Genomic DNA, 20,915 nt, shown 5'->3' with positions numbered 1-20,915 from the left:
GGCATGTGCCTCCAATCTTCTGGACAATAACAAAAAACTACAATGATCAAATGCTCATAAAAATTATTAAATAAAATGTAAGGAGACAGCCAAGCATGAAACATTTCAGCATGAAACACCAAAGTGACTGAAGTTGGCATTTCACACCAAAATGATTCATGCTTGGATCTGTTTTACCTTATTATATTTTCTGTGCATTTGCTATTTGTGGTTTTTGATGTTTCCCATTTATTTCAATTTTTCATTTTATTCTTCAGAAGATAAATAGGGATGAATTAGCATGGTCTGGCAGCAGTACATGGGCCAGTCTCCTGGAAGACGGAATAATAACATTCCCATATTGGTTAGGTTTGGCAAAACTTTGAAATACAAACTGCAATGAGTAATCTTGCATAAGCTTTGGGAGCTCCTTAAACAAAGAGTGTAAAGGGCCTCTCTCCCCATAGTCTTAATTCCAGCAAAAACATTTATGTTTGGTTGGGAGAATGAAACTTGAGAGGAAACCCTCTATTAAACAGACCAAGTACGATTTTCAAATTCCAGTATAGTGTAGGTCTGTGTCTATTTGTCAGCTGAATTAGAAACAACTTGAAGAGTTTAATGCTAGCTATTGCAAATGACTAGGAAAAAATTTCTGGTCTCCCCCCACTCTTCCTTCTCCCAGCTACGTGCACATGCATGCAAAAAATGCTCATGCAGAGCCAAGTGCAAGTGCAGCCATTAGCAGCTCTTCCTCTCTTTGGGGGCTGACGTTGCTGTTGCACCGTCTTTGTGCAGATGTAAAGCCTGATTAAATCTTTAATTCTTTATTGTTCATTTTCATCTGCTCATAATCACAGAAAAAGGAGGACAAGTGTAAGAGAGTGGGAGGGGTTGGTGGCAAGTGGGGGTGAGAGGGTGACTGGAAGAAGAACTTTGCTTTATTGCTTTCAGAGTTGTAGATGGTAAGCCAAGCCTGCTGAGATCATTTATGTGACAGATGTTTTGTACCGATGCTACTGCAACCACCAACACCTTGCTATGTGCTATTCGAATGAGATGGTTCATGTTAAGGACAGAACCAATTTCCAACCTTATTGTCACTAACTTTGTGGAGCACACAGCCCAGGTAGGAATGTGCCACCTGATCCATGGCTTTTGAGCAAGTAAAGAATGGTGCTTAATTTTGATCAGTGAAAATTTTGGACAGTAGCCTTGTGCAAAGCCATCTGTGAGATTTGTGAAGAAGTGAACATTAGAATCTGTGTGTTCAGATACTGTTTAGGAACACCCAAGATAACTGCTAGTTAAAAGACATGCATGCCTTTCTCCAAACAGCTTATTCCATTCTCATGTCTCTTTGTTCTGTGCCAGAGCTCGGAAATGTCACCTTTTAAACAACAGTAAAGTCCTTAGTGGCAGGAGGATTCTGGGTGTTGAAAAAAAAACTTTGCTGAGCCCTCTTCTTTTCTGAGCTCTATTTTTTCTTTGTAGATGGGCAGTGGTGAGCTTTGGGGAGCAATTTTGACTGATAGGAAAGGGTTAAGATCTTTACATTATAAGTGTAACAGGGAGCTAGGGATATACAAATGTCTATTTGTATCTTCCTTTGATTCTTCAAAAATGAAATAGATTTAACTCCAGGCACTTATTTTTCTAGCTGGAGCAGAACTTCATCCAAAGCTTTGTGTGTTTCCCCAGTAAGTTATCATGGGGGAATCATGTAACAACTGCACATTTTGTCCCCTGCTGGAGTTGGGTAAATTTTCAATTTAACATTGGAAAGGAAGTTTCTTTTAAATTTATTAAACCTGCCAAATATCTGACAAAGAGGTGCAGGGATCTTTGTACTTTCTGTCTTTCAAGTCTTTGGATTTTTTTGCAGAAATGCCCACAGCTTTTTTATTACTTGACAGCATTAGATGAAACTTGCAAGTATGTAGCCTGGAAAATTTTGGAGAGGTAGTTGCAGCTATCAGTTATAAAGGGGAGCAACATTTAAAACAAGGATGGGTGAATTGGACTACAAGTCCCAACATACCTTGGCACTGGCTATGTTGTCTAGGGCTGCTAGAACTTGTAAACCAACAACATGGGGGGAGCACAGTTTGCCCATTTCTGACTCAGGAGGTTTTCAGAAAAGGATTTTCTCTTCTCCTTCACCCCGGCTTTGTGGGCCATTTTTATGAACAAGGCATGCATCAGAAGGGTTTAGGGTGGTCATGCCAGACAAATCTTATCTCTTTCTTTGATAAAATTACTAGCTTGGTAGATGAAGGGAATGCTGTGGGTATAGTGTATCTTGATTTCAGTAAGGCCTTTGACAAGGTTTCCCATGACATTCTTGCAAACAAGCTAGTAAAATGTGGGCTAGACAACATAACTGTTACATGGATTTGTAATTGGTTGACTGGTTGAACCCAAAGGGTGCTCAACAATGGCTCCTTTTCATCTTGGAGAGAAGTGACCAGTGGGGACCCACCGGGTTCTGTCCTGGGCCCAGTGCTGTTCAACATCTTTATCAATGACTTGGATGACAGAATTGGGGGCATACGTATCACATTTGCAGATGACACCAAATTAGGAGGAGTAACTAATACTCCAGAGGATGGTATCAAAATTCAAAATGACCTGAATAGACTAGAAAGCTGAGCTAAAGCTAACAAAATGAAATCCAACACGGAGAAATGTAAGGTACTGCACTTAGAGCGAAAAAATGAAATGCACAGATATAGGATGGGGTACACCTGGCTGAACGAGACTACATGTGTAAGGGATCTAGGAGCCCATGTAGACCACAAGTTGAACATAAGTCAACAGTGCGATGCGATAGCTAAAAAGGCCAATGCCATTTTAGACTGCATCAATAAAAGTATAGTATCTAGATCAAGAGAAGTAATAGTGCCACTCTATTCTGCTTTCATCAGGCCACACCTGGAATATTGTGTCCAGTTCTTGGCACCACAATTCAAAAAGGACATTGAGAAATGAGTGTGTCCAAAGGAGGGCGACTAGAATGGTGAAGGGTCTGGAAACCATGTCCTATGAGGAACGACTTAGGGAGCTGGGGATGTTTAGCCTGGAGAAAAGAGGTTTAAGAGGTGATATGATAGCCCTGTTTAAATATTTGAAGGGGTGTCACATTGAGGGAAGAGCAAGCTTGTTTTCTGCTGCTCCAGAGAGCAGGAACCAGAGCAATGGATGCAAGCTCCAGGAAAAGAGATTCCATCTCAACATTAGGAGGAACTTCCTGACAGTAAGGGCTGTTCGACAGTGGACCACTCTTCCTCGGAGTGTAGTGGAGTCTCCTTCCTTAGAGGTCTTTAAGCAGAGGCTGGATGGCCATCTATTGGGGATGCTTTGATTGTGATTTCCTGCAAGGCAGGGGGTTGGACTGGATGGCCCTTGCAGTCTCTTCCAACTCTACAATTCTATGTTTTTATGATTGATAAGGAGGCTCCATCTTAAATTGAGTGTGAACATCATCTGGGTTAAATTGCACCAGGGAGGTTCGATAAGGGTAAAGGTAGTGGGAACATCAATTCCAAACATATTCGGTATTGGAGGAACGGATCTGCCTGAATCTACTCAGAACAAAGGCACTAGTGTGAAAGGGGCCTATGAGACTTGAGTATCCACTGGTTTTGGTATCCGCAGGTGGTCCGGGAAGCAAACCCCAGCTGTATAGCCAGATGCACAATAACATCATAATCTTCCAGGACTTCCCAGGGATCCTCCAGAAGATGGCATTGGTGTACCTCTGAGTATATGGACACTGTCAGACACTCCTGTGCCATTCCCCACACCCGCTACATGCTCATTGTGCAAAGGCGATACTGAATTTCTCCATCACATCCCCCACCCCAAAAGACATAGGCCAGCATTGCTCTCATGTATTACACTAGCAGTGTTGCTCTAGTGCAGTAAACTCAGTCTTTTTCACCAGGAATGAAACTTGAATCCCTGAGAAATGGCCCAGTTTGTCCCAATCTGATACATACCCATATGGTAGTCTGAAGATTCAGAAAGGATGAGTTTTTACAAGTATGAGTTATTTTGGCTTCTGAATCCTCATTTCTAATGTAAAATCAAAAGATGTCTGTAGAAGAGTCACTAGAAGCATAGCTAGTGTGTATATCCAACATTTTAGCCTTTTTCAAACACCTGGTGTGCAGATTATCATGTTATCACTGGCTGGGTTTATGTTACTATTTTATGGTAATGGCAAACAGGCAAAGCTTTTGTTTCAGATTGTGAGCATTCAGCTGATAGTAACCATTTTTGGTAGATGCTGGTGAGAAACATTCCTTGGAGATGTTATTGTAATATGTGTGTATGTGCACATATATGTGAAATGCTTCTACTTTGCCCAAGAGGGGGAAAAAACCTAGATGGATAACACTCCCCCCCCCCTTTCTTTTCTCTGCTCAAGCATTTCCTGAGTATGGAGGCACCTAAGCAAGTTAAATAATTCTAACCTTTATTCTTTGTAGATGTGACAATCTAGTCAGAAGTGACAGTTCAGCCTATGCTTCATGTCTGGAGAATATTTCACCCCAATTTGGGCAAAAGGGCTGCTATGAGAGCTGCTATGAGCAGCAACATCTGAGGGGTGTGTAACCTTCACTGCAGGAAGAAGATCTGTATGGACATGGAGGGAAAGCTCTTTCCTAGATTGTAAAACCCAGTGAAACAGAACCAGGCTTGCTGCAAGTGCAATTATTAATCTTAGGGACAGATGGTAACATTTAGGGCCATATGTAGAAAGTGCAGAAGATCACAATTTCCTGCAAGAGTTGTTTGCTGTGCTCAGATATATCCAGGAGAAATCTGGTAGTTAGTCTCCAGCCAAATCCAGTATTTTGGCAACTCTTCTTATTTAGGGAAAACCAAAGAAAGAGAGTGTCCAACGGAATTTGATTTTTTAAAAAAGAAAACTATAAAGTGAGAGTCCCTCTATGGATGCAGAGTGTGGGAGAAAGGGGTTTTTATATTGGGATTCCCCCTGCCCCCATGAAAATACCCTGCATGTTCAGCCTGTGATATGTAAGGCTCTAATAGGCTTTACAAGCACTATTAACAAGAGAAAAAGAAACAGTTTCAAATATCTGCTGTGAAACAAGTGTCTCGTGAAATGAAAACTTTAAAGAAATAAGATTGGTCTTTATGTGTTTGTTTGGCATTAGATCTGCAGAACTCAGTAGTCCAATGAGCCTGTGAATGGATTCTGTATTTTCACAGTTCCATTACAATTGAGGCAACCTTTGTATTTGGCTACTGAGGTTTTCTCTGTTCCTCCATGAAAGTGGAAAGTTCAGAGAATAAACTGAACCAAACCCTGTTGGAAGGGTAACTATGAAGGAACTAGACAAGTTACTCAGGTTTAAAGATATATAATTGATTACCGAAGTCTGGATTGTCCATGCCATTGCATTTCCAATTTCTGTGTAAACTGTGAAAGCTGGACAGTGAAGAAATCTGTTAGGTAGAAAATGAACTCATTTGAAATGTGGTTTGGGAGAAGAGTTCTGCAAATACCCCGGACTGCCAAAAAGATGAATACATGGATCCTGGAGCAAATCAAACCTGAACTCCCCCTAGGAACCAAGATAGTGTAACTAAACTGAGACTGTCATTCTTTGGACATATAATGAGAAGACATGGCTCACCAGAAAAGACAAAGGCTTGGCAAGTTGGAAGATAATAAGAAAAGAAGAAGATGCCATTTACAAGTGGTTAGACCGAATTAAGGAAGCCACAGTCCTAAATATGCAAGACCAGAGCAGGGCTATTGATGACAGGGTGACTTGGAGGTCTCTTATTCATAGGGTCGCCATAAGTTGAAGTAAGTTTAATGACAGTTAACACAACAACACTGTTCCCAAAATAAGCTAATGTGCAGAACCAAATAGAGTCCTTTCAGTCTGCTTCTTGCCACTAGCCCCTACTCTGAGCTACAAGGCTGTGTGACATTTGAGAAGATCTAGAGGTCCAGCTGTATATGGAAGTCCCTGTCCTTGATTTCCTTTCTATCCACTGAGTAGTGGATCCAAACTGCTGCATGTGCGTTTTGCCATAGAATCTGTTTTGCATCCAATGCCTATGAGTGCCTACATGTACAGGGAACTGACCAGAAATTAGTTTTGATGCTGTCTGTCTGTCACATCGGGATTTCTTTGTGGGGAATGCTTTGGTGACAGTCCCTACAGCATCATTGCTGCTCCCCAAACAAGATCATACCAACAGAAATCCCAATATTTGCAGAGAAATTTCAGTAGTGAGATATCTGTAGCCATTCTATGAAATATTCAATTTCTTCAGTGTCTGAGCATTTATGTACACAGTAGAAGAGAAGACAAGATTATCATTTGCCCAGGTTTATGAAATGGTAGTAAAAGTAAAGATCACTCTGATAAGAAAGGTTCGTGATAAAGTTGATGTAAAGTGTACTGTTGATAATTGCCTTGAAGATGACTCCAACTCATGGCAACCCTGTGGATGAGACATCACCAAGACACCCTGTCCTCTGCTGCTCTGCTTATATCTGTCAGACTCAGGCCTGTAATCTCCCTGACTGAGACTATCCATCTGATGTGAGGTCTTCCTCTCTTTCTTGTACCATCTGCCTTCCCTTGCCTTATCGTCTTTCCTATTGAGTCATGCCTTCTCATGATGTGGCCAAAATATAATGGCTTCAGTTTCATCATGTTGGCCTCCAGGGAGAGTTCAGGCTTGATCAGTTCTAGGACTCATTTGTTTGTCTTTTTGACTGTCCACAGTATCCTCAGTAATCTTCTCCAGCACCACATTCCAAATGAATTGATTCCCCCCCCCCCCCATGTACTTCCTTCACTGTCCAGCTCTCACATCCGTACATGATCATGAGGAATACTTGGACTAACTTTAGTACTCTGTCATATATCTTTTCACTGTAGGACCTTGTCTAGTTCTTTTATCACTGTCCTTCCCATTCCTAGAAGTTTATCGCATGGGGCTTAAACCGCTCCCCAGCGCGTTCTAACGGGGGCGAGCGGGGGCACGCACGGAACGCGATGGGCACCGGATGGGGCCCAAAACGTGACTTTATCGCACGGGGGGACGCCCCCGCCGCCGCGCGTTCCCATCGTGTCCCAATTCAGTTCCAGAAGGCGCCATTTCTGGGAACTGTTTCAAAGCGTCCCCAGAAATGGCACCCTCTGGAACCGAATTGGGACGCGATGGGAACGCGCAGCGGCAGCGGCCCCCCGTGTGATAAAGTCGCGTTTTGGGCCCCATTCGGTGCCCATCGTGTTCCATGCGCGCCCCCGTTAGAACGCGCTGGGGAGCGGTTTAACCCCCATGCGATAAACTCACTAGTCTTCTTATTTCTCCATTCTGGTCTATGTTGGATCCAAGATACAGGAAGTCTTTAATTATTTGATTTCTCATTATCTAGGTAGATTGTCTGAATAGATAGAATTGTCAGGCACTTTTTAAAGGACCCATTCCAGTGGACTTAAATTGCAAGAAAGGAAATATCAACTAAACATTAGGAAGAACTCCCTGATGGTAGGAGCTGTTCAGCAGTGAAATTAATCTCTGCTTCATTGGAGGTTTTGAAACAGAAATAAGATGGCACATACCAGGAGTGTGTTAGATGTAAATTCCAATACTGGGGGGTGAGGGGGGGTAGAGGACTGAACTGGATGGCCTTCCAACTCTATGATTTTATAGCATTCCTGTGATGATTTAAAGTATACACAATGAAGATTGGAAACAGCTTCTTCCAAAAAAGCAATTCTGTGTTTATTTGGGGGCACAGAGAATAATAATAATAATTTATTTGTATTTTCCCACCTTTCCCCGGTGGATCAAGTCAGGATCACAACCTGATTTAAGAAACAATACAGAATAACATACAACAATTCAATAAAATACATAACAATTAGCGATTAAAAACAGAAGGTAGCAGTTACTTCAAAGGTAAAATTCTTGCTCTCCGTTGTAATAAAAAACTGACCATCTGGACCAGGGGTAGGCAACCTTTTTGAGCTGGGGGCCGGGTTGCTGTCCCTCAGGCGACTGTGGGGGCCGAAGCCGGGGGTGTGTGTGGAGCTTCCACCCTCCAGGGGCAGGGCTGTGTGCTGGGGGTGGAGCTTCCACCCTCCGGGGGCCAGGCCTCCTCCTCTTTGCCAGCCCCTGACGGGGCCGTCAGAGGCCGGCAAAAAAGCAGGCGGGGGGGCGCCAGCGCTGGAGGCCTCCTCCTCTTTGCTGACCTTTTTGCTGTCGCTGGGGCCCTCCAAGAGGGCTCCGACGGTGGCAGCGGGCCTCCTAGAGGCCGCCGCCAATGGTGGCGAAGTCTCGCGTGACCTTTTTTGTGGTTGCGCAAGACTTCGCCTCTAGGCCGCCGCCATTTCCCCCCCCCCCCAATGGCAGTGAAGTCTCACACGACCTTGCTGCCATTTGGGGGTGGGGAAATGGTGGCGCCTGGAGCGTCGAAAAGCCGCAAGCGGCAGCGGCAGCCAGGGGCTGGCCAAAAGGCCTCCGCAGGCCGCATCCAGCCCGCGGGCCGGAGGTTGCCAACCCCTGATCTGGACCTTTAGCTTTATCTATGTTGCTAAGTTCTCATGCAGTAGGCATGGTCATGTACGTGACCTTTTTTTAATCTCAGTGAACTATCAAAAGACTTTTAAGATACTACTGTCTTCTCTATAATACTGTAGATTTAACTCTAATCATGTTTACCCTCTCTCAGGTCCAGGCAAATGTGGAGAAGTCCTTGACCCTCTTTGGACAACTCTTGAACAAAAAACATTTCCTCCTGACCTTCATCCGCACCCTGGAGGCCCAACGCAGCTTCTCCATGCGGGATCGGGGCAATGTGGCCTCTTTAATCATGACGGCTCTGCAGGGTGAGATGGAGTACGCTACCGGAGTCCTCAAGCAGCTCCTTTCAGACCTGATTGAAAAGAATTTGGAAAGCAAGAACCACCCCAAGTTGCTCCTGAGACGGTCAGTATTTGTCATTATACTTATGTAAGAATTTGTTTATTCCCTCTCAGTTCACCAGCGCCACAAAAGAAATGTACAGCAAACAATAACAGATAAAACAAGCTTAAAAAAACTTTAAACACCATCTAAAACACTCTTCACTGATTTGCATCAAATGTTTTGTGGACTCCCACCCCCCACCCACCCCCCCCCCCCCGCTGCTTTATCATTACACAGAAAAGGGGTGGATGTAGAAAAGGAAATGTGGGAGAAACTTACTTACGTCTCCTTATTATACTGCTGGTATAATGTATGAGAGGAACTACTCACAGGGCCCTGTCAAATGTGTCAGCAGTACTCTGGGCTACTGATAATTTACATTACTTAGCACCTAAAATTTACCCTATGTCATATAGCAAGTAAGTAGCCATTTTTTGTAGTTCTGTGAGTGCAGGAAGACAAAGATCTTCCCTTGATGATAGTTGGATCATGGATCATTTGCTTTATAAACAAATTGTTGCATGTGATCTTACAGGTGGAGGAAGTATTTCTGTATGGAAAACGTAGCAACCTGAGAATTGTTTTCCATTTGCGAATAGAGAGATTTCTAGCCTTTAGGAATAGAAAGGTGCATTTGAAAATGTGTGAGCAGTGCATGACAAAGCTTTGAAGAGTCAGAGGCAGATTCCTATCCTAAAAATGTTTTTTATACACTTTCAGATATTAAACCACAGGCAAATGGCTCTTGCTGTGAAATCAGATAAGCATTAGGAAGCAGTTGTTTATTCCCAAACTTGGCTGTTATCACATGTCTGTCGTTTTAGAAGAGAGGAGTCACTTTCTATCTGCTGGCATCACTTTTAAATCTCTGAACACTAGAAATGGCAGCTGCTTAGTTAATTAAAACTACTTTTCATTGAAATTTCAGTGTAGACTTGTGCCAGCATATACCACATCTCATGACAGCCCCATTACTTTTCACCTCCTTGCACAGCTGTTGGTAGCAGCCAGTCATTGCCAGCCTTCTTGCATTTCTACCAGCAGTTTACCTGTCTAAACATAGAATATTTACAGCCGCACCTCCAATATTCCTGATTAAGGTTCAGGACTGTTAATGGCAGACTCTTCCATTTGCCACACAAATCAACTACATGCCATCTCTTGTTGCCCCTCTAACAGACTTTCAGTGTGATGTTTTAGTTGTCAAACATTTAATTCTCCCACAGAACATATACAGACACATTCTCTTGTTCATGAATTGCATTTTTCATTCTTTTTCATTTTTTCCAACTGATTTTTCAGGATTGATATCTGCAAACTGAACTCAGGGACCATGGGAGTGTCTTAATGTACAAGCAAACACATTATTTCTGAGGAAAGAATCTCACACATGTGGAGGACAAATGTGAGCCTGGGGCAATGTTCCAGCTCCACTGCACATCTGCTCTGCTCCATCCATTTTTAAATGGTGGCTAGATAGATCTCTTCTATCACAGGCCAATGCATATTGAAAGATAACCAGCTGCAGAATACAAACTACTATTTAATGTTTGCAACAGTATCTTTCTCTTTGCCTTGTCTTCTTTCTCCTTCAATAATCCAGCCCTTGCATAATTAGTTAGAATTCAATAAAGGCTCATATTTATATTTTCAGCATATTGATCAAATATATTTAAGCTTCCTTATCAGATTGTGGATCATTTGGAAGATTAAGGAGTCAGGGATCCAAAACAGAACCTCCAAAACAAGACGAATCCATAACTAAAATGCTGGCAGTGTACCTGTGGCACAGAACTGTTTCCAAACATTGTAAACAATTTTTAGAGCTGGGCTATAAAAATGTGGTACAAGTATTACATATGTTGCTGCATTCCAGCTCCCAGCCAGCATAGCCAGTGATGGGGGCAATGGGGTTTCTAATCCCAACAATATCTTGAGGGGTATTGTTTGCCTGTTCACTGAATGAGGGCACAAGTCTGAGATTGCTGACCTAATACACTTGTTTTGCAACCACTATTATTTGAGGGGTGATGGTGGGCAGAAATAAACAAATTCCATACAGGTAGTGGGCAGTGTGCCAGTCCACCTCTTTGCCCAATTCCTTCTGCTGCCTCTCCATCTCTTTTGTGAGGTGGGCCAGTGAAAAATGGATTTAAATTCTTTGTAGGTTTTTTGGGCTATGTGGCCATGTTCTAGAAGAGTTATTGGGAAAAATATCCAGGGGGAGGGAGCAACTGGAAAGGTTGCAAGCATGCCCCTCCCAGCTGACCAGACGTGGGGGTGGGGGTGGGGGTAGGAGGGGGCATGCACATGGGAGAGAGAAGAAGAGTGCACACACATTCCCCTCCCACTTTCCCCCACATATTCATGTTTTTTCCATTTTCGCAGGGATCTTGCACCCCTAACCCTCTCAACAGTGGAGGGCAGACTGTAGCTGATCCAATAAAGCAGACACAAAATGTCATCTGCATTTTTTTCCCTTTAGGGAAGAAAATGTGTCCAGTTTTAAATGTCTTATGAATATGACAAGGTGAATCTCAATTTTTCTAACAGAGAGGCATCATGTGAAGAAGCTAGATGCAAACTTTCATTGTACAGCCCCATTTGTCATTACCAGGCTGCTTAGTTCTTATAAGAACATCAGTTGTTGTTGTCGTTGTTGTATGATGCTACAAGTCATTTCCGATTTACGGGGACCCTAAGGCAAAGCTTTCACTGGGTTTTCTAGGCAAGACTTGTTCAGAGGGAGTTTACCTTTGCCTTCCTCTGAGGTTGAGACAGTGTGACTTGCCCAAGTTCACCCTGTGGGTTTTCATGAATGAGTGGGGATTCAAACTCTGGTCTCTTAGAGTCCTAATCCAAGACTCAAACAACTGTACTACACAAACAGTTTGTCTTTATTCTCTTGGTTCTGGACTTCTCCTGCCCAGAAAGATAACACCTTCTAATGGTTTTTAAGTAGTAATAGCAGATGAATTTAGGGAAACAGCTTAAAAGATGCTCCCTCCTATCTCACAGTGTCTGTCACACCACATGCTTCAAACTGGGCCCCTTGCTTTATGGATCAGTGCTACTCAAAGTCATAATCCATAGATAGGTGCCAGTCCATGAGCTATTGGCTACTGGTCTGCAGAAAGTTTCCAGGAAAGAAACAGACAAACATTTGTAGCCAGTAGACACAAATATGATGCAGGTTGAATATATCTTATCCGGACTTCCAAAATCCAAAATTGTACACATGTGTGATGGAGATAGTAAAACCTTTGCTTTCTAATAATTCAATGTACACAAACTGAATTTCATGCACAAAATCATTAACAAATGTTGTGTATAATGCTACTTTCTGTTTCATATATATCTTATACTATGTGTATAAGATATATATGAAACATAAATTAATTTTATGTTTAGATTTGGCTCCTATTGCCATCATATCTCATTATATACAGTTGCCCCTCCTTTCTCACAGACTTGAGATCCATGTTCATTCATGGAGGGGCAACCTCTGTTATCTTCAATGGCATGCACCCCCCCCCACGCACTTGGGGGTGCACCCCATTCTAGCCTATGGGGCTTGAATATGTGCAAGGCTCTGTTTTCATGAGGGGGGGTGAATGGATCCCTTATGAAAATGGAAGGCCAAGTGTATATGCAAATATTCTAATATCCCAAAAAATCCAAAACACCTCTGGTCCCGAACATGTCAGATAAGGGATACTCAACCTGTAGTGACACCTGGCACATTAGGGAAAAAATACCCCAGATACATGCAGATGAGAGTATATTCCAATCATGCATAAAAAAGAATTACATTGCTTATTTATGTGAACATATTTTGTGGAAATACAAGAAGGTTAACTCAGTTATATGTGAATATTAACTATCAAGAGCATATAAGTAACAGCATGTACAAATATAGTATGGAGTAATAAAATAATAAAAATGTAAGCATTAGAGCAGAGGTTCTTAACTTTTTGACTCACAGAGCCATTTTTAGAATTGAGGCCTACCCTATACCTTACAAGTTAATAGTATTCAGGAGTTGTGTTTTTGTTTGTTTGTTTCCTATTCTTTAATTTCATTCAATTTTTATTTCTTTCATTTTCCTGGAGTGGCCATGGAGCACCTGGGAAGTGCATCCAGAGCCCTAAGGGCTCCCTGGAGCACAGGTTGGGAACTGCTACATTAGAGTATTGACATACATATATTGCCATGTTAATTGAGGCTGGTATATAACAATGTGTTTTCTTATAGAGACCTAGTGCAGAACACCGGTGCACAGTCTGATATATCAAGGGCCTGTTACAGACAGCCAAAATAAAGCTGCTTCGAGTCACAGTGGAGGTATGGCGTTTCAATGATGCATGCATCCTAAGAGTCCAGAAGTCACACCAAAGCCATGCTCCAGCCCTAAGAACTGGGGCATGGCTTTGGTGTGGCTTCTGGACTCTTAGGACGCATGCATCATTGAAACACCATACCTCCACTGTGACTCGAAGCAGCTTTATTTTGGCTGTCTGTAACAGGCCAAGAATTCACTTTTTGTTATATTCAGGGACTGTTTTGACTTAATGAATGCATGTGGCAACTTGTTTATCTAAGAATCCTGAATTGCATTTCCATTGTAGGTCAGTATAAATTTTTTAAGAATTTGTAAGGAATTGCTTGCAAAATATAGGCGGGTTACAGACCGCCAGAAAGTACGCACAGAGCGCGTACTAGGATTAGGAAGGGGCAGTGCTTCCGCACCCCCCTAACCCTAGTCCGCGCTCTGCGTGTAGAAAATGGCAGCGGCCATTCCACACGTCCGCCGCCATCACTACGTCATGACCGCGCTGCCTCCAAACGAGGCGGCGCGGTTGTGACATATTGGGGCCACACCAGGGCACCTAGGGTGCCTTTTCTGCGACCCCGGAAGGAGCTCCATTTCGGAGCTCCTTCTGGGTTTGCATCGATGGGCGCAGCCTTCAGACGGCTGCGCCAGCGACGCAAAAGAGAAAGATGCCAAGCGGTCCCTTTCTCCTCCTCCCCGCCATCGCCGGGTGTCCTTGGGGCTTGAAGCCCCAAGGACACCCCTTTCCAGGCTGCAGGGAAGCGACCTTTTGCAGCTTCCCCACAGCCTGGAAAGCGGTGGATCAGGGCCTTGGAGGCTGCCGCTCTGGCAGCTGAGGCCCCGATACAGCGGGGAAAGGGGCGGGTGCATGCCGCCCCAAACGGGCGGTCTGTAACCCACCTTAGTTTGTTTTTTGAGGTGACCAGGAGTGAGGTCAAATAAATGGGCATCAGAGGAAATCAACCCTGAACCCACCCTAGAAGCCAAGATGACTAAACTGGGACTTTGGGCATAAAATGACAGAGTCACTAGAAAAGACAGTAACCCTTTGTAAGGTTGAGGGAAATAAGAGACGAGAAAGACCGCATTGCAGATGGATAAACTCAATCAAGGACACCAGGGGCCTTAGTCTGCAAAACCTGAGCTAAACTGTTGATAGAGGGACTTGGAGGTCACTCATTCATAGGGTCACCATAAGTCAAAGTTGACTTAACCAAAGTTAACAACAGCAAGGGATGGGATTCAGAGACATAGCTGTGTTAGTCTGGAATTTCAGTATACAAAGGAATCTTGTAGCCCCTTTGAAAGTAATGGCTCAAATGAAGTTGTAGCTTCAGCTTTTGGAATTGGGCTCCTTCTTCAGATGCATGGGGTGGGATGTTCATTCATTCCTGATTATTTCTTCATGCTTTCGGTCTGTCCTGGATACTCTGTGAAGCTCTTAGTGGCCATGGCATGCCATAGAAGTCTACGTAATGTTGTTATTGGCTGTAGCCTGTTTATACTGCCTGTTTATTCTATTAACCTAGCATTGTAAATTATTTATTACCATTTCAGAGGAGTTTCTGACTGGAATGATTCACTGAATTTCAGATCTATTCAGAGTTTAGGCACATGGGAAGTAGTTTTGTACTGAATCAGACCATTGGCCCACCTTGTGCAGTACTTTCAGCTGGGATTGGTAGGGTTTCAAGCAGGATTTATTTCTTAGGACTGCCTGAGGTCCTGATCTTCTCTGGTGATCTCCCATCCAAATATTAATAGGCCTGGCCCTCTTTAGCTTCTGAAATAAGACAGGAAAGGGTGTGTTCATAGTGATATAGTGATAATTTTAAATGCTTATTCCCCAGCAGCAGCAGCTGGGGAATGCCCTGCTCAAAATGGCAATGGGGGAAATTTACACATTAGTCTTGTAAATTCCAGTGAGTCAATGAAAATGTAGATTCTTGAACCCATTAGCCATGGGAGAGGGGATGAAAGAAAGCATACTTTTTTTCTTTGAACCGAAAGACCATTCTCTTGGTCCCTCTTTGGTCTCCTTATACCATCCCAGAGATGTGTAGATAGAGATTGGGTCAGCTTTGTTTCTTTGGCTGTGTTGTTATAGCTCTGGCTTGTAGGAGACCAGGTTTAACTTTTATGAGCTCTGTGGGAGCAAAGTGGGATTGGCTGTTACTAAAACTATCTTTAGATTTTGTCATGGTAACTCTTGTATTCTGGCTACCTTTCTCTTTGCTTTGAAGTTTCTGCCTTTCAAGGTTTGACCTTTAAAGCCTTTAAGAGAAATAGCAAAAAGACCTGAGACTTCCAAGAGAAGATCAGAAGATACTGGTTTTTTCCCTGTAATTCAACTTACTCTTTACCTCTCCTACAGGACGGAGTCAGTCGCTGAAAAAATGCTGACAAACTGGTTCACATTCCTTCTGTACAAGTTCTTAAAGGTAAGAGGAGAACGTCTTGTTGACCACATTGCCTTGCATTGGAGAAATGATCTGATTTGTAAGAATAGTTCATCCAGAGCTATTGGAAAGTATGCTAATGGCTGACATGCTGGCTGGAACACTACAGGAATTCAGGAAACCTAATGTTTAGAAGAGATGTTCTCCACTAGTTATAGCTGATAGCCTCATCTCCTGTGTTAGATATAGTTAATGTCCTTGTTTTAACTAGTTTTCCATCCTTCATGTAAAGTTTTATTTTCTCTTTGGTGGAAGATGTAAAAGCATGCAGAACATTATCAAGAATACAGTTGGCCCTTCACATCTGCTGGTGTTAGGGGCACAGGACCCCTGTGAAAGTGGAAAAACCACTCATAAATAAAATCCACTGTTTTTCAAACTGAGAGAACACCTTTCTAGGAATCTCTTGATCTTCTTTTGCAACTCTATGGTCAACATCTGCCAGACTGTGACCATAGAATTGCACTAGAGGACCTACAAATGCCTACAGAAATATTCTCTCTAGGTCCTCTAGTGCGACATCTGGTGGACATTGGCCATAGAGTTGCACTGGAGGACCTAGAGATTCCTAGAGAGATTAATCAAATCTATGAATAATCTACTCCACAAAAGTCAAAACTGTACTTGTGTACTTGTATGATGGAAAGCCTGCTCTGATGCAGTCTTACCTATTCTTATCTATTCCCTTCCTGGATTCATATGCATATGGTCCAGAGCTAGATGGTTGTTTTGGTTTTGTAAGATCCATCCTCCTTGAAGTACCGACTGAACCATGGGGTTAGGGAGTAACTGGATAAGAAACTGCTAAAGGAAAACTGAAGGGGAGAAATAGACCATTGAACCATGTCAACATACTCCAGGGACAAGACAGGCTCCCTTCTCTGTGCAACCTGAATTGATACAACAGTAGTTTCCCAGGGTCTTGTTGACAATGAAGGTGTTGTGTTAAGTTGATGTAAGGCTATTTTCCTCTTTTACAGCCAACTGCTGTGTGGATGTGTCATTAGTATGTAGTGCATTTCTTCCCTTGGTCTTGTCTGCCTTCTGAAATCAGTAGGCATGAACAGGATTCAGCTACTTTGTGTGGAAGTAGAACCTGTAGGTTCTTTCTATCCCCAAGCCATGAACTGCTACACCACCGATGAATGATGGCTGCAGTTTCTGGCATATCTGTAGCCGTGTGTGAGGAGCTGCCGTTTTTGCAATGAGCTCCAGAAGGAAAATTAAGTTAATGGCAGTTACAGAGAGAACCCTGTTTTGTCAGTCAGAAATGATGCCTCCCTAGGATTGTGCCAGGCTTTTTACTCAGTGAGTCATTGTGGCACCAAGCTGTTTTTCATGGGGCACCATCCCTCATTAAGATAGAGGACGTTTGAATCTTTTCCAAGCAAGCTGAAACCTATGCAAAGTGCGAGTGATCACCACTGAGAGGTGATTTATAACACCGCTTACATGTGCTCCACTCCATCTAGGGATGGCCTGTATCCATAAAAGTGTATTGCTATTGTAGAGCATATATCATCTTGCAAAGATGTAAGAACACTGCTTTCTTGCTGCTTAAAGATTTTTTTAAAGCTCAGTACTATATGCAGTGTATTCTTTTTCAGTCTGCTATCTTGCTCCAATGCTTTAAATAAGTCCTGTTTTCTACAAGGTTTGCTTAATTCTGGATGTAGTTTGCAGGATTACTTTGGCAGGGACCAGGAGGGAAACACCTTTGGAGACTCATAATGGTGAACCATTACAACACAAAAGTTTCTTGGAGGACAGGATGCATACTTAAGAAAAGGGAATGAACTTATTTGTACTATAACGCTGCTTCCATCTGAACTACCACACATTTTTCAGGCTTCCTGAAGCCCAGGATGGTTTTTAACTCATTCTGACTCTTTTAGGGATTATGGAGCAACAGGCATTTTTGCAGCTTTTCTGCAACAGCCTTCAAGTTCCAAATTATCAGACTCAGAATCTGGAATGTAGAATCCAGATACAGAACTGTGACTAGTAATTTGTGTCATGCAGTGCTTAAGCACAGGATTTAGGCAAAAATACTCACATTATTGAGAATGTAATGCTGTGTTGTCTGGAAATAGGCTTCAAAATTGTGTGTGGGAGGCACCAGGAGCCAGTCTGTAAACAAAACAAAACAAAATCTCTGTTAAAAATATCCTTGTGCTCTGAGTTCCTGAAATAGACATATTTCATTCCAAGCTGAATAAAGGAAGGGTTGACTTAATGCTACTGGAATTTGAGAGTGCCAACTCTTGTCCACACCCAACTAAAGTATATAGGACTCCATCCATTCCTATTCAGTAGGATTCATGTGACGGCTGTGTGCCTGCTTGTCTGCAGTGCTGGTGCCAAACCTAGCTTCCCCTGGTGCCAGAGCCAAGTCACAGTTCAAGTGGCAGATATGTTTGCTACAGGAAGATTGGTGTGCCTCAGGAAGTACTGTAAAATATTGAAAGATCTCCTGTGTTCCTTAAATGTGCCAGGCACTGGGATTTAAGGCAAGTCAGTCCTATGTGGTACCGAAGGAAAGGCTGTTCTGAGAATTCAATGAGGCCCCTGCTATGCAGTCTTCCCCATTCCTTCCTACACATCGCTTAAGAGGAAGCTGTCAAAGACATAGGTTCTGGTAGGATTATTGTCATTCCAGAACTATTCCATGTGAGCCTTACAGAGCCAAAAGGTTGTTGTTGATGTGTTCCTCCAAGTTGTTTCCAATTTTTGGCAACCCTAAGGTGAACCTATCATGAGGTTTTCTTAGCAAGTTTCTTCAGAGGAGGTTTGCCATTGCTGTCCTCTGAAGGTGAGAAAGTATGCTTTGCCCAAGATCACCCACTGGGTTTCCGTGGACGAAGGGGGATTTGAACCCTGTTCTCCAAAGTTATAGTCTGATGCTGAAACCACTATACCAAAAGCTAGTGAGCTATTATTCGCTACTCCTGTGCATGCACATCTACACACACACACACACACACACTTCTGCAGCCATAAACTCCTAAGCATTATGGCCCATTGCTGCATGTGGCAACTCATCCTCCCCACTCTGTTCCCAACAGATGCCCTGTACCTGCATACTGCTGCCCCAAAGTTTCAGTCTAGTGGCATCAGCATCACAGCAGTAATCAGACAAGTTGCCATTTGAATGTGCTCAAGCCACCAATCACAGCTCTCTGTTATTAGGAGAATAATCATGTGACTGTGGCTGCACTACTGGTAGGCTGCATATCTGCGGACAATACTATCATAGTGCTGATAATTTGTTAGAAGATGATGAGAATGATGCCTTGTTAGTGGTTTCTATTTTGTTTGGAATGGCATCATGCCAAGAATTCCACAAGAGACTGGTCAGAAACACGCCAGATGGCAATTTTGGCATGAGGGTATAGGAAACAGAGATTTAATAAACGTATTATTATTATTATTATTTACTACATTTTGCTACATAGCCATGCTCTAGCATTCCCATTAGACATGCTGGTGCTGGTGCTGCTACAATATAAAACTGTAGCTGAGTTCATCATCTTAGACTTCATGAACCTGGGCAACAGGTGTCGGCAGGATGTGCTTCCCCAGCCATTTTTGCAGCTCCTACAGCATGCTGCCAAATTTCAGCATTGCAATTATGCCCCTGAAAAATTGACCCTATTTCTACCATGAAATTATTATTAGTATCATCACCATCACCATCACCATCATCATCACCATCATCATCATCATCATCATCATCATCATGCCTTTCTCCCAATATAGGGACTCAAGGAAGCTAACAACAAATTTAAAACAGTACAAGTTAAAAACAATACAAAAGCATGAAATGTAGATTAAGATTAAAATGTAAATGATGTTCTCTTCTAAAAGAGTTGTATATGTTGTATATCCTCCTCTAAAAGAGCTGTATTAAAAACTCTACACAAACCTTAAAATCTAAATTCCACAGCATTTAAAAGCCCAACCATAGTCAGTCTAAAAAAAAAAAGCCTGACAGCACAAGAATGTTTTTACCTGCTACCAAGAAGAGAGCAGGGATGGGGCCATAATGGCCTCTCTAGGAAGGGAGTTCCAGAGCCTGGAGCATCCAACAAGAAGGCCCTCTCTCTTGTTTCCACCAAATGAGCCTGAGAGGGTGGTGAGACAAAGAGAAGGGCCTCTCCTGATGATCTTGGTGCTCAAATGGGCTTGTCAAGAGAGATACATTCCTTCAAAAAACCTGGACCCAAGCCATATAGGGCTTTATAGGTCAAAGCCAGCAGTTTGAATTGAATTAGACATGCTGGTGCATGTCTTGAAATTGAATTGTGAAGCAAGAACATATGCTGGGTCTTTTAGAGGAGAATCACTTTCCAGAAAGTGTGGCTCCCCTCTAAACACACATGTGAGTCCCCTCTAAAACAAAGGTGCATCTTCCACATACCTTGTTTTACTATGGAAAGGTACTTTTGAGCAACCAGAGGCTGGGGTTTTCTGTTGCTAATATGCTGAAATTGGCTTTCAACTGACCAAAGTTGTCCATCCTTGCTGTACATGAAGTTCTTTGGCCTAGTTGTTATCATGGTAATAGTTACCCACTGCAGCCACTTTTACTTCATTGTTATGTTTCATTCCATCCAGTATAAGAGAGGAATGTTTGTAACCAGCAGTGAAAGTCAGATCTCATAAATGGATTTGTAGAAGAGCTGGGTAGAGATCTGTGGGTCCATATGGGGCACTGGTTAAGGCAGTGATGTGTGTTACAGACTTTTGAGATATAAATAGTGGGGAGAAGGAGGAGTAACTTAGAAGACTTTGGGAACCCATACAGAGCAATGCAGCAAGATGACAAAGGAACAATCTACTATATTCTGCAGAATGGGAACAACATAGTCTCTTTTCATTTCTCTGAGTGGCTTTAGGAGGGTGAGGACTGCAGATGTTTGTGAATTGAGAAGATGTAGTTGAAATACTTGGAACACGTTTTACATCAAGTAATTTGCCAGCAAGGAAGCATATGCTTTTCTCTCTCTCCAGGTTGTAGCCAATGTGCATGAAAATCAGGCAGGTGAATGATGCATCTCCATGCACCAGATTTTAGCAAATGTATTTGTAAATACAAACTTGGAGAGATGTGGCAGAGTTTGAGATGTAATATTATAAGGAAATTTTAATCAATGAGGAAACACTTTTTTTCT

General features: G+C 42.7%; 1 protein-coding gene across 1 annotated transcript in view; it reads left to right on the top strand.

Annotated features, from left to right (window-relative positions):
* The window catches only part of PLXNA1 (plexin A1), a 395,300-nt gene that overhangs the window by 329,086 nt on the left and 45,299 nt on the right, over window positions 1–20,915 (top strand). Inside the window, exons 22-23 of the mRNA XM_089521294.1 lie at window positions 8,714–8,970; window positions 15,657–15,723. Coding sequence (XP_089377420.1) covers window positions 8,714–8,970; window positions 15,657–15,723 — 324 coding nt within the window. The remainder of the gene's footprint in view (window positions 1–8,713; window positions 8,971–15,656; window positions 15,724–20,915) is intronic.

This window comes from Sceloporus occidentalis, unplaced genomic scaffold, assembly GCF_023333645.1.
Source record: "Sceloporus occidentalis isolate IW3139 unplaced genomic scaffold, rSceOcc1.0.p SCAF_1, whole genome shotgun sequence".
Classification (NCBI taxonomy): Eukaryota; Metazoa; Chordata; class Lepidosauria; order Squamata; family Phrynosomatidae; genus Sceloporus; species Sceloporus occidentalis.
This window is presented reverse-complemented; position numbering and strand designations above follow the sequence as displayed.